At 37.8% G+C, this 15,302-nt stretch overlaps 1 protein-coding gene across 1 annotated transcript in view; it reads left to right on the top strand.

The window, feature by feature from the left end:
- Positions 1-15,302, top strand: part of THSD7B (thrombospondin type 1 domain containing 7B) — an 841,191-nt gene that overhangs the window by 291,916 nt on the left and 533,973 nt on the right. The window contains exon 4 of the mRNA XM_069473127.1: positions 1,485-1,733. Coding sequence (XP_069329228.1) covers positions 1,485-1,733 — 249 coding nt within the window. The remainder of the gene's footprint in view (positions 1-1,484; positions 1,734-15,302) is intronic.

Here is a 15,302-nt window from a genome sequence, read left to right as displayed (position 1 = left end):
GATTGAAGACTTCTCTCTCTTTTGACCACATACAGAGGAACCATTAGCAAAGCCTAAGTCAGTATTTGAACATTGACCCTTTCTTTAGTTTACATTCCTATTGAATATCATCCTTTTCCTCCCAAAGTAATGGGTGCCTTTGACTGAATTAAGGAAGGGCTAATAACAAAGAAGTGATGAAAGAGAAAAATGTCAGTTCATATGTGAAATATTGTCTTCCTGTGTGAGTCTAACTGACCTCCACTGCTTGAAATTGTTTAATACCCGATTGAAACCAAGTTCCTTAACCCATGATGTGAAGCCTTTCTAGACCTATTTTTGAAGAACCCATGCGCCTCATATCTATCCACATTCCTCCTCGCACTTTCTGCTTCAACCAAACAAATTGGCTTACACCTTTTCCCCAGGGGTGTGCTTATTAAATGTTTACCAAGTAGTTCTTAGGGGTCAGGGTGAGAGGGCTTGATCTGGAATGTTTGTCTATTTCTGTAGTGTAAATACCCCCACCTTGGCCAATTTTAAGCTTACATGAAGTCAAGTGGCTTGCAAATTCCTGAAAATGTGACCGTTGGCTCTTGTGAGCCAGTACAGCCAGTTCTACCATACCACTGGTTGCCATCCCCACGAGGTGTTATTTCAAGGATTTGGATATGTTACTCTCTTCACTTAGGATAGTGTTCCCTCTGTGCCTGAGAAGCTCCCATTAATTTTTTAAAAATTCAGCTCAGATGTCCTTTTCTCTGAGCACCCACCTGCTCTCCCAGGTGATTCATCACTGCCTCATCAGTGTTTTCCCTCATCATTGTAAATGATCTTGTTTAGTTCATCACATTATCTTATCTTTTTATTTATTTCCCTATCTGCCAATTAGACTGTGAGTACTTGATTGCACACATATTTTGCAGATGAGGAAATTGATGCTCAGAGCCTAACAATGTGGGGAAACATAACATCACCTTTTTTTATAGGCCAGTTTTTACAAGAATGGCTAGGTTAATATTCTAAAGCTTACATTTACCTTTGTTTGACACTAGATAAATGATTTAGCCTTCCAGAGCTTAAGTTTTCTTACCTGCAAAGTGGAGATAATAAAATGTAAACTCATAAGCTTGTTGTGAGATAGTGTCTGTGAAGTGCAACACAGTTGTGCCACCTGGAAAACAGTCAACAGAAGTAGTCGTAGGCTGTATCATCGGTGATAGCGCCCTAGAAGGACCTCCGTTACTTCCGATAATGCTGATGAAGGTGGACCCATCCTATGTGTGTGCCTTGCTAAAGTGAAACAGCTTCACTGTTTTAGATGAAATAGAGTGCACATTCTTAAAATGTTATGTCCTTCAATATTTTATCATGATGTCTCTAATGTCTTTACAAATCTAATGCTTAAATCAGATTTCAGTTTTCTTTTCCTCACAGTAGGTGCTTCATATGTTGGTTGCATTTGTTCATCTATGGCCTCCTGTTTTCTGCTTCCGTTCCTTCAGCCTTTGCACACAAGACTCCTTCCCATTGACTGTTCAGTCCTGCATCATGCCAAAAGACTGCGAAACCTCCGAGTGGTCCTCCTGGAGCCCCTGCTCCAAGACGTGTCGTTCAGGGAATCTCATGCCAGGATTTAGGAGCAGGAGCCGGAATGTGAAGCACATGGCTATTGGAGGTGGAAAGGGGTGCCCCGAACTTCTTGAGAAAGAGGCCTGCATTGTTGAAGGAGAATTTCTGCAGCAATGTCCCAGGTATTATGCATTCTTTGGTGTATTTTAATATACAACTTCATTTGATCTGGTGATAGGAATATTATTAGTAGAAGTGACTAGTATTTATCAAATTTTCACTCGGTGTAGAAGTTCCATAGTTAGCAGTATAGAATAGTGGGTTAAGATCATGGGCTTTGGTGCTAACTCCCTGGGTTCAAGTCCTGTTTCTGTGACTTTCTGAGTTTATGAATTCCATCAAATTACTTAATTCTAGTGTCTTAGTTCTTAGTTTCCTAGCAGTGCTAACTTCTTCCAGTGCTTGGCACATAGTAAATGCTCAGTAACCATTAGTTATTATTACCTGACACAACACACTTAATTCTTACAGCAACCTAAGAAGCCACTCATAGCATTTAAATTTTGCAAATGAAGCCATAAATGCTCAGAGAGTATAAATACTTCCTGAAGGTATATAGGCACTAAGCGATAGTACCCTGATTCTAACCCAGCTCTGTCTTCACATCTCTCTGCCACTCTGTGGCATTGTTTCTATTCCAGACTCCCCAGGGAGCCAGAGAATATTGGGAAATGGGTTATCATCCATTAATAGCTGTATTTTAACATCTTGATATTGGCTATATTTTGCCTGGCTCTATGGCCCCAGGTAAAAGCCTCCAGTGTATTTTCCTTTAGGTCGTTGGCTCACAGTGGGCCCAGTCTGATAATGACAGAAGTCTGTTAGCAATGAACTGTGGCAATGCATGCTGGACAGCTGCCCTGAACCATATTGGTTAAATCTGTAGCTATTTAAGATAGACATTTTCTATAGTTTCTTGGAGCCTCTAAGAATACAGAATCATTTCCTCAGCAAAAAAAAAAAAATAAACAAAATGAAGCAAAAAGTAGTTTCTTGTATGAATTGATCTAATGATCAATTGATCAATTGATGTTGTGCGTGAAGAGTACGTGGGTTAAAAATGCAGCAGGTGTTGATGGGCTGAAGCCCGGCTCTTCCTGAAACCTGACATGATGTGTGTATTGGAAAGACAGGTTTCTGTTGTCAGATTCCTAGCCACTCTCACTCCCCAACTCCACGACGGAAATCAGTGTTGATTGAAAACACTCCTTACGTACTGATTATTCGTTTTTTACTAAAATGACCCCTTAGCTTCTTATCATTCCTAACCTCCAAGGCAGAGAATGGAGATACAGTTCATTATCCTTCACGCATTAACTCATAGTCTCACAGAATCCTTCCTTGTTGTGTTAAATATGTGCCCAGTTGTACAAAACACTAATTTTGGAGCAAACAGAGGCCTGGAAATGGCATAACTCTGGGGTCTCTGTCCCTTTTGACATTGGATATAACTGGACTAAAATTGTGTCTCCATCACTTGCTAGTTGTGTGACCTTGAACAAGCTACACAACTCTTCTAAGATATTTCCCTTTTCAGGAGAATGTGTCTAGTAATACTGCCTATGTTGCAAGGTGGAAAGGTTGGATACCAGGCATGTAAAATACCAGGCCCAGTGTGCTTAGCATGCAGGAGACACTACAAGAACAATGACCGTGATTTTTGCTATTTCCTCCAGGAAGAGAATCCCTCCTTTCCTTGGCCAGCATACCAAAGTAATTCCATGGGGTAGAAATATTTCTTCTGGATAATTTGGAAATCTTTTTTTTCCTATGGAAGTATACTTCAGAAGGGTTCTCAATGGTAGGCAGGCAGAACTAGAATCTGGGTTTCAAAATGACGTTGACATTTGTTCCTCTGTCCTTCATTTTTTTCATGGAATAGATAGTAATTACTTCCTGATTTTTTTCAACAGTTTGTTGATTTGTAGACATCTAGACATCCTTCTGTTTTCTTTGTTAATAACTATTACAATACTCTTGGAAGTCAGGGTGGTACCTTCCTGATAATGCTGAGAAAGTTGAGCTAATCTACGTTTGTTAAACAATGCCTACCTTTTATTATTTACCATTGCCAATAATTATAATGGAGTTATAAATTAGCTAACTAAATATAAAAAGTATTTAGTTTTATTTTTCTTTTTTTGTTGTGCCCTTTTTTCGCTTTGTTATCAAGGTGATACTGGCTTCCTAGAATGAGTTGGACAGGATTCCCTCTTTCTCAATGTTATGGAATAATTTCTGCAATATGGGTACCAGCTCTTTTTTGTAGGTCTGGTAAAATTCATCTGTGAATCCATCTCGTCCAGAGCTTTTTTTGTTGTTGTTGTTGGAAGATTTTTTATTACTGCTTCAAACTCACTGCTAGATATTGGTCTGTTCAGAAGTTCTATTTCTTCCTGATTGAACCTTGGAGGTTGTATGTGTCCAGGAATTTGTCCACTTCCTCTACTTTTTTTGAGAATGTGCATAGAGATTTTCATAGTATTCACATGATATTTTGTATTTCTGTGTTAACAGTTGTAATATCTCCTTTTTCATTTCTGATTTAGCTTATTTGTTTCCCTTTCTCCTATTCCTGGTTAATCCAGAAAGATGTCTATCAATTTTATCTTTTCAAAGAACAATTTTTTGTTGCATTGAACTTTTGTATTTTTGTTTGTTTGTTTTCCATTTCATTTAGCTCTGACCTTAGTTATTTCTTTTCTTCTGCTGGCTTTGGGTTCAGTTTTCTTTTCTTTTTCTAGTTCCTTGAGATGTGTCATTAGATTGTTAATTTGTCATCTTTCTCTCTTTTTGATGTAGGCATTTAAGGCTATGAATTTTCCCCTTAGGACTGCTTTTTCTGAATCCCACAGATTTTAATAGCCTGTGTCCCCTTTGTCATTCAGTTTGAGGAATCTTTTGATTTCCATCTTAATTTCATCATTGACCCAATAATCATTGAGAAGCAGGTTGTTTAATTTCCATGACTGTATGTAGAATTGAGTGTTTCTCTTGGAGTTGATTTCTAGTTTTATTCCACTGTGGTCTGAGAAGGTACATGATATGATTTCTATTTTTTTTTAATTTGTTGAGACATGTTTTGTGGCCTAAAATATGAGCAATATTAGAGAATGTTCCATGTGCTGATGAGAATAATGTATATTCAGTAGTTTTGGGGTAAATCTGTAAGTCTGTTAGGCCCATTTGTTCTAGAGTCCTGTTTAAGTCCAGTGTTTCTTTATGTATTTTTTGCTTGGATGATTATGAATAGCGATGCAAAAATCCTCAACAAAATACTAATAAACTGAATTCAACAGCATATCAAAAAAATAATCCACTGTGAACAAGTGAGCTTCATCCCAGGGATGCAAGAATGGTTCAACAAACATAAATCAATAAATATGTTTCACCACATAAACAGAAGCAAACACAAAGACCATATGATCATCTCACCAGATGCAGAAAAAGCATTTGACAAAATTCAGCCCCTTTCATGATAAAAACCCTCAACACAATAGGCATAGAAAAAAAATATCTCAAGATTATAAATGCCATATATGGCAAATCCACAGCCAACATCATACTGAATGGGGAAAAGTTGAAAGCACTCCCACTAAGAACTGGAACAAGACAACAATGTCCACTGTCACCACTTCTATTCAACATTGTTCTGGGAGTCTTAGCCAGAGCAGTCATGCAAGAGAAAGAAATAAAGTATATCCAAATTTGGAAAACAGAGGTCAAACTATTGCTTTTTGCTGATGATATTTTCATATATCTAAAAAACCCCAATAATATGCTGAAATAAAAAAAAACAAACAAACCAAAGACTCTACCAAAAAACTCCTGGAATTGATAAATTCAACAAAGTCTCAGGTTACAAACTCAATGTACACAAATCAGTAGCATCCCTATACACCAGTAACAGGCAAGCTGAGAGTCAAATCAAAGACTCAATACCATTCACAATAGCTACAAAGAAAATAAAATACTTAGGATTATATACTTAATCAATAGGGTGAAGGATCTCTCCAGAGACAATGAGGAAAAATTGCAGAAGGAAATTGCAGGTGACACAATGGAAAAATATATCATGCTTATGGATCACAGAATCAACATTGTTATAATGTTCATACTACCCAAAGTGATTTACAGATTCAATGTAATATCTATCAAAATACCATCATATTTCACAGATATAGAAAAAATAGTTCTGTGCTTTATTTGGAATCAGAGAAGAGCCAGAATAACCAAAGCAATCTTAAGCAAAAAGAACAAATCTGGAGGCATCACATTACCAGACTTCAAACTATCCTACAAGGGTATGGTAACCAAAATAGCATGGTATTGGCACAAAAATAGAGACTTAGACCAATGTAACATAACAGAGAATCCAGATATAGAACCATCCACATACAGCTAACTGATCTTTGACAAAGCAGACAATAATATATGTCAGGCAAAGAAGCCCTATTTAATTAATGGTGCTGGGAAAATTGCATAGCCACATGCAGAAGAATGAAACAGGATCCGTATCTCTCACCACTCATAAAAATTTAGTCAAGATGGATAAAAGACTTAAATGTAAGGCATGAGACCATAAGAATTCTAGAAGTAAATGCTGGAAAAACTCTTCTAGATGTAGGCCTAGGCAAATAATTTATGTAGAAGACCCCAAGGGCAATCACAGCATCAACAAAAATAAATAAATGGGACTGGATTAAATTAAAAAGCTTCTGCACAGTCAAGGAAACAATCAACAGAACGAATAGAGAACCTACAGAATGGGAGTAAATATTTGCATGCTATACATCCAATGAAGGGTTAATAACCAGAATCTGCAAAGAACTCAAGCAAATCAGCAAGGAAAAAACAAACAACTTCATTAAAAAGTGAGCTAAAGTCATGAACAGAAGCTTTTCAAAAGAAGATAGACTAATGGCCAATAAACATATGAAAAAATGCTCAATGCCACTAATTATCAGGGAATGCAAATGATAAACACAAAGAGATATCACCTTACCCCTCATAGAATGGCTTTTATTAAAAAGTTCAAAAACAATAGATGCTGGCATGCATGCAGAGTGAAAGGAACACTTATGCACCATTGGTGGGAGTTCAAATTAGTACAACCTCTATGGAAAACAGCATGGGGATTCCTCAAAGAACTAAAAGTAGAACTAACATTCGATCCAGTAATCTCACTACTGGGTATTTACCCAAAGGAAAAGAAGTCATTTTTTTCCAAAAGACATTTACACACAAATGTTTATTGCAAACAATTCATAGTTGCAAAGATGTGGAATCAACCCAAGTGCCCATCAGTTCATGAGTGGATTAACAAAATACGGTATATGTGTACCATGGAATACTACTCCACCATGAAGAAGGATGAATTGAGGCCTTTTGCAACAATTTGGATTGAACCACAGACCATTATCCTAAGTGAAGTATCTGAACAATGAAAAAACAAACACCACATGTACTCACTATTAAATTGGAACTAACCGATGAGCATACATGTGCAGAGAGGGAAGTAAAACTCAGTGAAAATCAAGCAAGTGGGAGGGGGGAGCAAGGGATGGGTGACAACCTACCTAATGGGTACAATGAACACTATCTGGGTGATGGACACACTCATAACCCTGACTCAAGCATAACAAAATTGATACAATTAACCAAAAACATTTGTACTCCCATAAAATTTTGAAATCATAAAAAAACCCCGAATATTAAGGGTAACATAAGTGTTTATCATTCACTTTTGAGAGTTAAAGGTGTGTAAATTGGTATTGTCAGATTCACGCACAGATTCATATGGCTCTGAATTCAATATTCTTCCCATTCCATCACACTGACTCTCAGGATAAGAGCAGTGAAGACATGCACCACGATGAAGGTATCTATACAAATATACATGCATTCATATGCATCACTTTTTTTTTCTGGCAAAATAATGTGACATAGTAATAATTCAAGATGTATCTAAGGTGAGTTTTTATATTGATCTCGATTGAACCTTAATGTCTGGAAATAGAGGCTGACAAACTTCATTGGCAATGAACCTAACCCTTTATTTCTACTGTTGAAAATGTTGCTGAGTTTGATATTTTTTTTAAAAAAAAATTAAATGATGACTCTGTAGGAAATAGGAGTCTTGGAGAATTCACTGAAATTCTAACCAATGTTTCCTAGAAAGAATGATGTGTTAAAATGCTTCCACTTGGTTGCGGGAAGGAGAATGAATAAATAACAGCAACTAAATTAACATCAGCTGACATTCTTATTTGTCTGAAATCTGGGCTGTGGCCTCTACCACAGGAAAGCATAAAGGTTATGTACTAACTTTCATTTCTAATGTTATGTCAGTGATTAAAATTCATTGTGAACAAGGGAAATGGAAACAAAAATCTATTAGGGAACAAAAATGCCCCTTTCTCTTTTCGCAGAACTCATGAGCAAGTCATACGCATCAAGCAATTTAATTCACCTTATTTCTCCCCAGCAGGGACAATATACATTTCTGTGACCCTTCCTAGTGTTTTGTTTTTTAAACTTTTCAGAATACTGTTTGACTTTTACCCTTCCACCATTTTTGCTATAGGAGCTGTGTTGGTTCATTCAACAAATATATTAATACACTGAGCTCTTACTATCTGTGAAGCACTATGTTAAGCATTAGAGATACCTCAGAGTACACAATAGACCAAATTCTCTCCCCCATGAAACCTAAATTTAAGTGAAAATACACCAAATAAATAACATAAGTAAAGTAACTTATACACTTGGTGCATGAGCTATGGAAAAAAAATAATACATTAAAGCAAGGTTAAGGGGGAGGCCTCTGGAATGCTGTGTTGGAGTGTTAGCACCGGTTACAGAATGAAACAGGATCATTAGAGAAACCTCCTTGGAGGGGTGGGGTGTTTAAAGGAAGTAGGTAAATTAACTTTTCAGGGAATTAGGGGAAACATATTTCAAGAACAGAGTATAGATAGAGTGTTCTAGTCCTTGTATACTATAATAATACTGTTTAGTTGCATAGCTTTGTGGGCAACTTTTCTCACCAGCAGAGCACCACTGTCTCTAAGGTATGATTCCATGAAGGGAATTGTTACCAAGAGGAACCCATGCTAGAAATACTGCCTGGGATCATAACACTTTGGAAGGTGCCTTGGGGCAACTGACTTAACTTGAAAGCAGATAGGGACCAGTCTGTGTTAAGCTAACGTGGGAAATTTTAGAACTACCTGGGAGTTCACATTTTGTAGCCTTAAGTTTGTTTCAGAGGTGTAGTTTTTGATTAAGACATGTATAGACCCCAAGAAACCCCTTCTTTCACTCTACTTGTATTTTTGTGCCCACCCCTGACTCCAACATAACACTAAACACTCACAGTGGATATTATGGGGTGTGGGATGGACATGGGAGAGACAGGATGAATCTGCTTGTCACTTGCCACCTTTGCCCTTGGTGTGGTCATCCCCCATCACTGGGCATCAAGAAGAGATATGAGTTCCCTATATAAGACTCCTTGTTTCTTGGGTACTTTCCTGTGTCTTAACATCTAAAATATTAGACCCTACTTCTCAACGAAAGGGAAGGTAAAAAGCATTCTAACACTGTAAAGGATGAGACTGGCCTGTTTACTAGAAGAATGAAGAAAGACAAAGGACACAGGGGCTGTGATATTGTAAATGCTTCATGTCAGGGAGCTGAGACACGACCTGCTTCTGGAATGGCTATGACTCAAGATCCTTTGTGCTTTAGCAGAGGGCCCCATTCTGGCGGGGAACACTGTAACACACAGGAATATTAAAAAACATGAACTGCAGACATCTTTCTTAGAAGTGACATGTCAGATGACCTGCCAGCAACTTCTACCACCCCACTGGGAGGCAACAGTTTTCATGTGAAAATGGCTGTTCTGTCTCTTAAATGATCGTTTACAGTTTGAAATCGAATATAAGACAGCACTATTAAATGTTGGCAGTGACCATTGCAGAGTAAAATTCTTAAGAAACTCTCAAGGCAGAAGCTGCACGCCTGATAGTATTATATAGTCTGTGTGATGTTACTACACAGAAAAGCCAATTTGTAAAGTATCGTTTCAATACTCTGGTCTGGCACTGAATAGATGGGGCTCTTTTAATCCATCCCTGCTTGTTTCTGGTGTGTGTGAATTTATCCTTATCATGGGTAGACTAGACACCTTTCGCAAGAAGTCTGTGAGCTCATGCTGAGCAACCTGCATCCACTTTGATTTGCTTATACAACAGACCCCTGACAACAGCTTGATTCTCCCTAACATAGTTTTGAGGCACTGAGCCCCATTTTAGATTTTCTAGATATAATTCTTTTTCCTTGAGAAAATTCTCGGAATTAGTTGATGGAGTTTTTAGATGAACATTGAAGCCAGGGAGAGTGCTAAGGAAAAGGGTGTTGGATGAAAGCTTGGCTTGGTTGCTTGCTTCCTTTGCCTGTTGAAACAGAGTGATGTGTTGTGAAGGGATGTTTGTCCAACACCTGCTTTGGCCTGCCACTGTGTTAATCTCCAGGTGACTCAAACAACAGAAAACTTTCAGTCTGTGTTCATTTGGTTTATTCATCTTAAGAATCTTGTGTAATATACTCTTTCAAAACTGGAGCGTGCAGAACACTATTACGATGCTAAGAGTGTTTAAGAGTTGGTAATGTTCCCACACATAGTGTCACACATGTGGATGTGACTATTTTTTTTTGTCTTTTCCTCTACCTTAGAGGGAGTAGCACCTAGCAAAATGTCTGGCTTATAGTAAATGCTCACTAAACATCGGATGGATGAAGGAATGCACACTCAGATGTAGGGCAGTTCCAGAACTGTATTATACACAGAGTACTTTATTCCATGCTTACACTTAATGTGTGTGATGACTCAAAGGCATTTTTTTTTTTCATAAAGAGAAGATGAAATTGGCACCATCAAAGAGATCGAATAAGAACATCCTACCCAGGATAGGAATGGACCCACAGAGCTAGCCATGGTCCTAAATAGTCTCTCCTGCTGATATTGTATCTGGTTTTCCAGATAAAAAGTCTCTGTTGTCATTGGTTATAAGAGTTGCTCCTAAAAGAGTGAGCAGTAGGATCCCAGTCTGAATTTGTGGAAGTTTGCCTTTTGGCAGTCATGTCACCTGTCCTGTCTTCTAAATCTTCTCTCACTGATTTTCTATCACAGCCCCTAATGCACTACACATAGTAGGAACTCAAGAAATGGTTTTCAAATAAATTAACATATCTTTAATTTTTTTTTAATTAAGCAGGTTTTCTTCATTAATTTAGGAGTAAAGGAATCGTCATGACCTCAAGCTCTCAGGAGAAACTGTTTTAGAAAAGAAGCAACAGTTTCAAAGATTCTGGAAATTGTTTCAAAAGGAGACTGATGACACCTTTATATTGGGTCTGTCAATTATTGGTGCATATTGTTTCATGAGTCCCCATTGTGCCACTTTAATTCTTCCTGGATGGAAGATTTGTCTCCCAGTTAGTGCAGAAAGTTAACGTACTGCTAAGTGCTGTGTGTAGCAATAGAAGTCTATTAATAATACATATGTGGAGTTTGGCTAGCAAAGCCATCTGCTGAAGAGCAAAGAGCTTTGCACTTCAGCGTAGTTTTCCATAATCAATAGTCCCACTCGAACCAATAAAAAATTACTAGAGCATAAAATGTACGAAGCTTGATCAGTTCCCTTTATTTTGGTCATCTGTTTAGTGAAAAATGACAACTTAATTCTTTTCTAAATGCATTTACAACTTTAAAAGGACAACAGACATTACCATAAATTAGCCATGCTGCAGTACACTGATTGTTAATGTACACATGCATTTAATTTAAATACCTTGCACTAGGGTTTCAATTCCAAGAGTGTTTGCAAATCTATATGTGTTTAGTCAAAACACAACTATTAACTAATCCAATTATTCTTTCAATCTGTCATCATTAAATCGCTTAAAATTCTATTTTGTGTTGCTTTGCTTTAAATCTAAACCTTTAGAAGAAAGAGAAAAGAAATCCACACTTTGTAAGCAAGTCTAAGTCTTATAAAGTGACAAAGCTTAGAAGCCAAAGCATAGATGTGGCTGTAAAGCGGTGATGGTCCTGGTTCTATTTTAAGAATAGTCACTAAATGTGCCTAGTCCTCTAATTTTGGCTTTGCTAATTTAGAATATCTCTACTCATTGCTTTGCAGCGATGAATTCTTCCCTCTTTTGTCCACCTTTCTTCCCACAATTTAGGGACAAGTTTAATTATGGGATTCCTTAGGTTGGACAAAATTACTCTTGGGAAGCCGGCTACCTGAGTTATTTAATTCCAAGGCGTAAAGTAAGCTTTTCTAATCCAAAATTTGTTTCCTGTCTCATTTTATTAGAATATATAGTTCCATAGTTAGAAAATTGCTTTCTTTGATTTAATCTCAATTTCTTCTTTTAAGCTGCATATACCTCCTGAGAAGGATAACATATTAAATCTTAACTCTTGTTTTTTTTTCAGCTCATTATGGGGGTACAAAAGTTCAGGTTATATATATTGCCCATGCCTCCCCATCCCCCACAGTGAGAACTTCAAGCGTGTCCATTTCCCAGACAGTGCGCATCGCACTCATCATGTAGGTATACACCCATCCCTTCCCCCCAGCCCCCACCTCTGTCCGATACCCAATTGGTGTTAATCCCAAATGTGCACTTCGGTGATGATCAGGGAAACCAGTTTGCTGGTGAGTACATGTGGTGCTTATTTTTCCATTCTTGGGATACTTCACTTAATAGAATGGGTTCCAACTCTCTCCAGGAGAACAAAAGAGATGCCATATCACCGTTATTTCTTATAGCTGAGTAATATTCCATGGTATAAATATACCACATTTTGCTAATTCATTCATGAATTGATGGGCATTTGGGTTGTTTCCACATCTTTGCAATTGTGAATTGTGCTGCTATAAACATTCGGGTGCAGGTGTCTTTTTTATAGAATGACTTTTGTTCTTCTGGGTAGATGCCCAATAATGGGATTGCTGGATCAAATGGTAGGTCTACTTGAATCTTTTTAAGGTATCTCCATATTGTTTTCCACAGGGGTTGCACTAGTTTATAGTCCCACCAGCAGTGTATGAGTGTTCCTGTCTCCCTGCATCCACGCCAACATGTATTGTTTTGGGACTTTTTGATAAAGGCCATTCTCACTGGAGTTAAGTGATATCCCATTGTGGTTTTGATTTGCATTTCCCTGATGATTAGAGATGTTGAACATTTTTTTTTTTTTTTTTTTTTTTTTTTTTGAGACAGAGTCTCACTCTGTTGCCCAGGCTAGAGTGAGTGCTGTGGCGTCGGCCTAGCTCACAGCAACCTCAAACTCCTGAGCTCAAGGGATCCTCCTGTCTCAGCCTCCCGAGTAGCTGTGACTACAGGCATGCACCACCATGCCCGGCTAATTTTTTCTATATATATTTTTAGCTGTTCATATAATTTCTTTCTATTTTTAGTAGAGATGGGGTCTCACTCTTGCTCAGGCTGGTCTCGAACTCCTGAGCTCAAACGATCCGCCCACCTCGGCCTCCCAGAGTGCTAGGATTACAGGCGTGAGCCACCACGCCCAGCCAAGATGTTGAACATTTTTTCATATGTTTGTTGGGCATTTTTATATCTTCTTTTGAAAAAATTTTATTCATGTCCTTTGCCCACTTTTTGAGAGGGTTGTTTGATTTTTTCTTACTGATTTTCCTGAGTTCTAAATAGATTCTTGTTATCAGTCCTTTATCTGATGTGTAGTATGTGAAAATTTTTTCCCATTCTGTAGGTTGTCTGTTTACTCTCATGACTGTTTCTTTGGCTGTGCAGAAGCTTTTTAATTTGATCAGGTCCCATTTATTTATTTTTGTTGTTGCTGTAATTGCCTTAGGGGTCTTCTTCATAAATTCTTTGCCTAGGCCAATGTCTGTAAGAGTCTTTCCTACATTTTCTTCTAGAATTCTAATAGTTTCCCACCTAAGGTTTAAGTCTGTTACCCACCGTGATTTGATTTTTGTGAGAGGTGAAAGCTGTGGGTCTTGTTTTAGTCTTCTACATGGGGCTATCCAGTTTTCCCAGCACCATTTATTGAAGAAGGAATCTTTTCCCCAGAGTATGTTTTTGTCTGCTTTGTCAAAGATTAGATGGCTATATGAGGATGGTTTTATATTTGGATTTTATGCTCTCTTCCACTGGTCTGTGTCCCTGCACTTGTGCCAATACCAAGCAGTTTTAATAATCACAGCCTTGTAGTATAGTTTGAAGTCTGGCAAATTAATACCTCCCATTTTGTTTTTGTTGCTTAAAATTGCTTTTGCTAAACAGGGTCTTCTCTGGTTCCATACAAAGCGTAAAATTATTTTTTCTATATCTGTGAAAAATGATGTTGGTAATTTAATAGGGATTGCATTGGATCTGTAGATAACTTTGGGCAGTACAGACATTTTAACAATGTTGATTCTTCCGATCCACGAGCATTGTATGTTTTTCCACCTATTTACATGCTCTGCGATTTCCTTCCTCAGTGTTTCGTAGTTCTCCCTATAGAGGTCCTTTACCTCCTTAGTTAAATATATTCCTAGGTATTTTATTTTCTTTGTTGCTATTTTGAAGAGTATTAAGTCCTTAATTTGGTTCTCCGTTTGACTGTTATTGGCATCAGGAACATGATAAGAGAAATCACGACCGATGCCACAGAGATACATGATATGATCTATGAATTCTACAATAATCTTTATGTACACAAATTGGAAAATGTGGAGGAAATGGACAAATTTTTAGAAACAGTCTTCCCAGGCTCAACCAGGAAGAAATAGAATTCCTGAATAGACCAATATCTAGATCTGAAATCGAAACAGCAATAAAAAACCTTCCCAAAAAGAAAAGCCCTGGACCAGATGGGTTCACATCTGAATTTTACCATACCTACAAAGAACTGGTGCCCATCCTACATAAACTATTCTCCAATATCAAGAAGGATGGAATTCTCCCCAACACATTTTACCAAGCCAACATAATTTTGATACTAAATCTTAACTCTTTCTACCTTATGTGAATAAATTTAATGACCATTTCCTAAAAGTGGATTTAAATTTTAGAGAAAATATAAAGAAATTGGGCAATGACTCACAGGCTTGGGGAGCAAAGTTCTAAAAATAGATTCTAGGAGATAAATGAAGAAAAACTGAATTTCACAGTTACAGTAGTAACACATGGTTACTCTGATGTCTGGGATTTTGTCCCCTTTCCTGGGCTATCTCACCTAAGAATTCAGTGCCAAGAAATTGTGCTTCTCATACATGGGTCAAAAGAAAATATGGAATCATTTATCACTCCTTTGTTTCTTTCATATCCCATGTCTAATCCATTGGAAAGTTGTCTCCAACTTCAAAATATATCCGGAATCTGATCACTCCCCACCACATTCGCTGTGACTGCTGCCATTGAAGCCACCGTCATCTCTTCTACACTGGCAAAGGCCCCCAAACTTGTCTCACTCCTTTCACCTCCCCTATCTTCCCTCAGTAGCCAGGGTGATCCTTTAGAAACTTAAATTGCATCATCATGTTACTGCTCTTCCCACAACTTTTGAATGATTCGTCAGCACATTTGGAATAACACTCATAGTCCATACTTTGGGCTGCAAGGCTCCCCAATATCCTGGC

The sequence above is a fragment of the Eulemur rufifrons genome, chromosome 1 (genome assembly GCF_041146395.1).
Source record: "Eulemur rufifrons isolate Redbay chromosome 1, OSU_ERuf_1, whole genome shotgun sequence".
In the NCBI taxonomy this organism is placed as follows: domain Eukaryota; kingdom Metazoa; phylum Chordata; class Mammalia; order Primates; family Lemuridae; genus Eulemur; species Eulemur rufifrons.
This window is presented reverse-complemented; position numbering and strand designations above follow the sequence as displayed.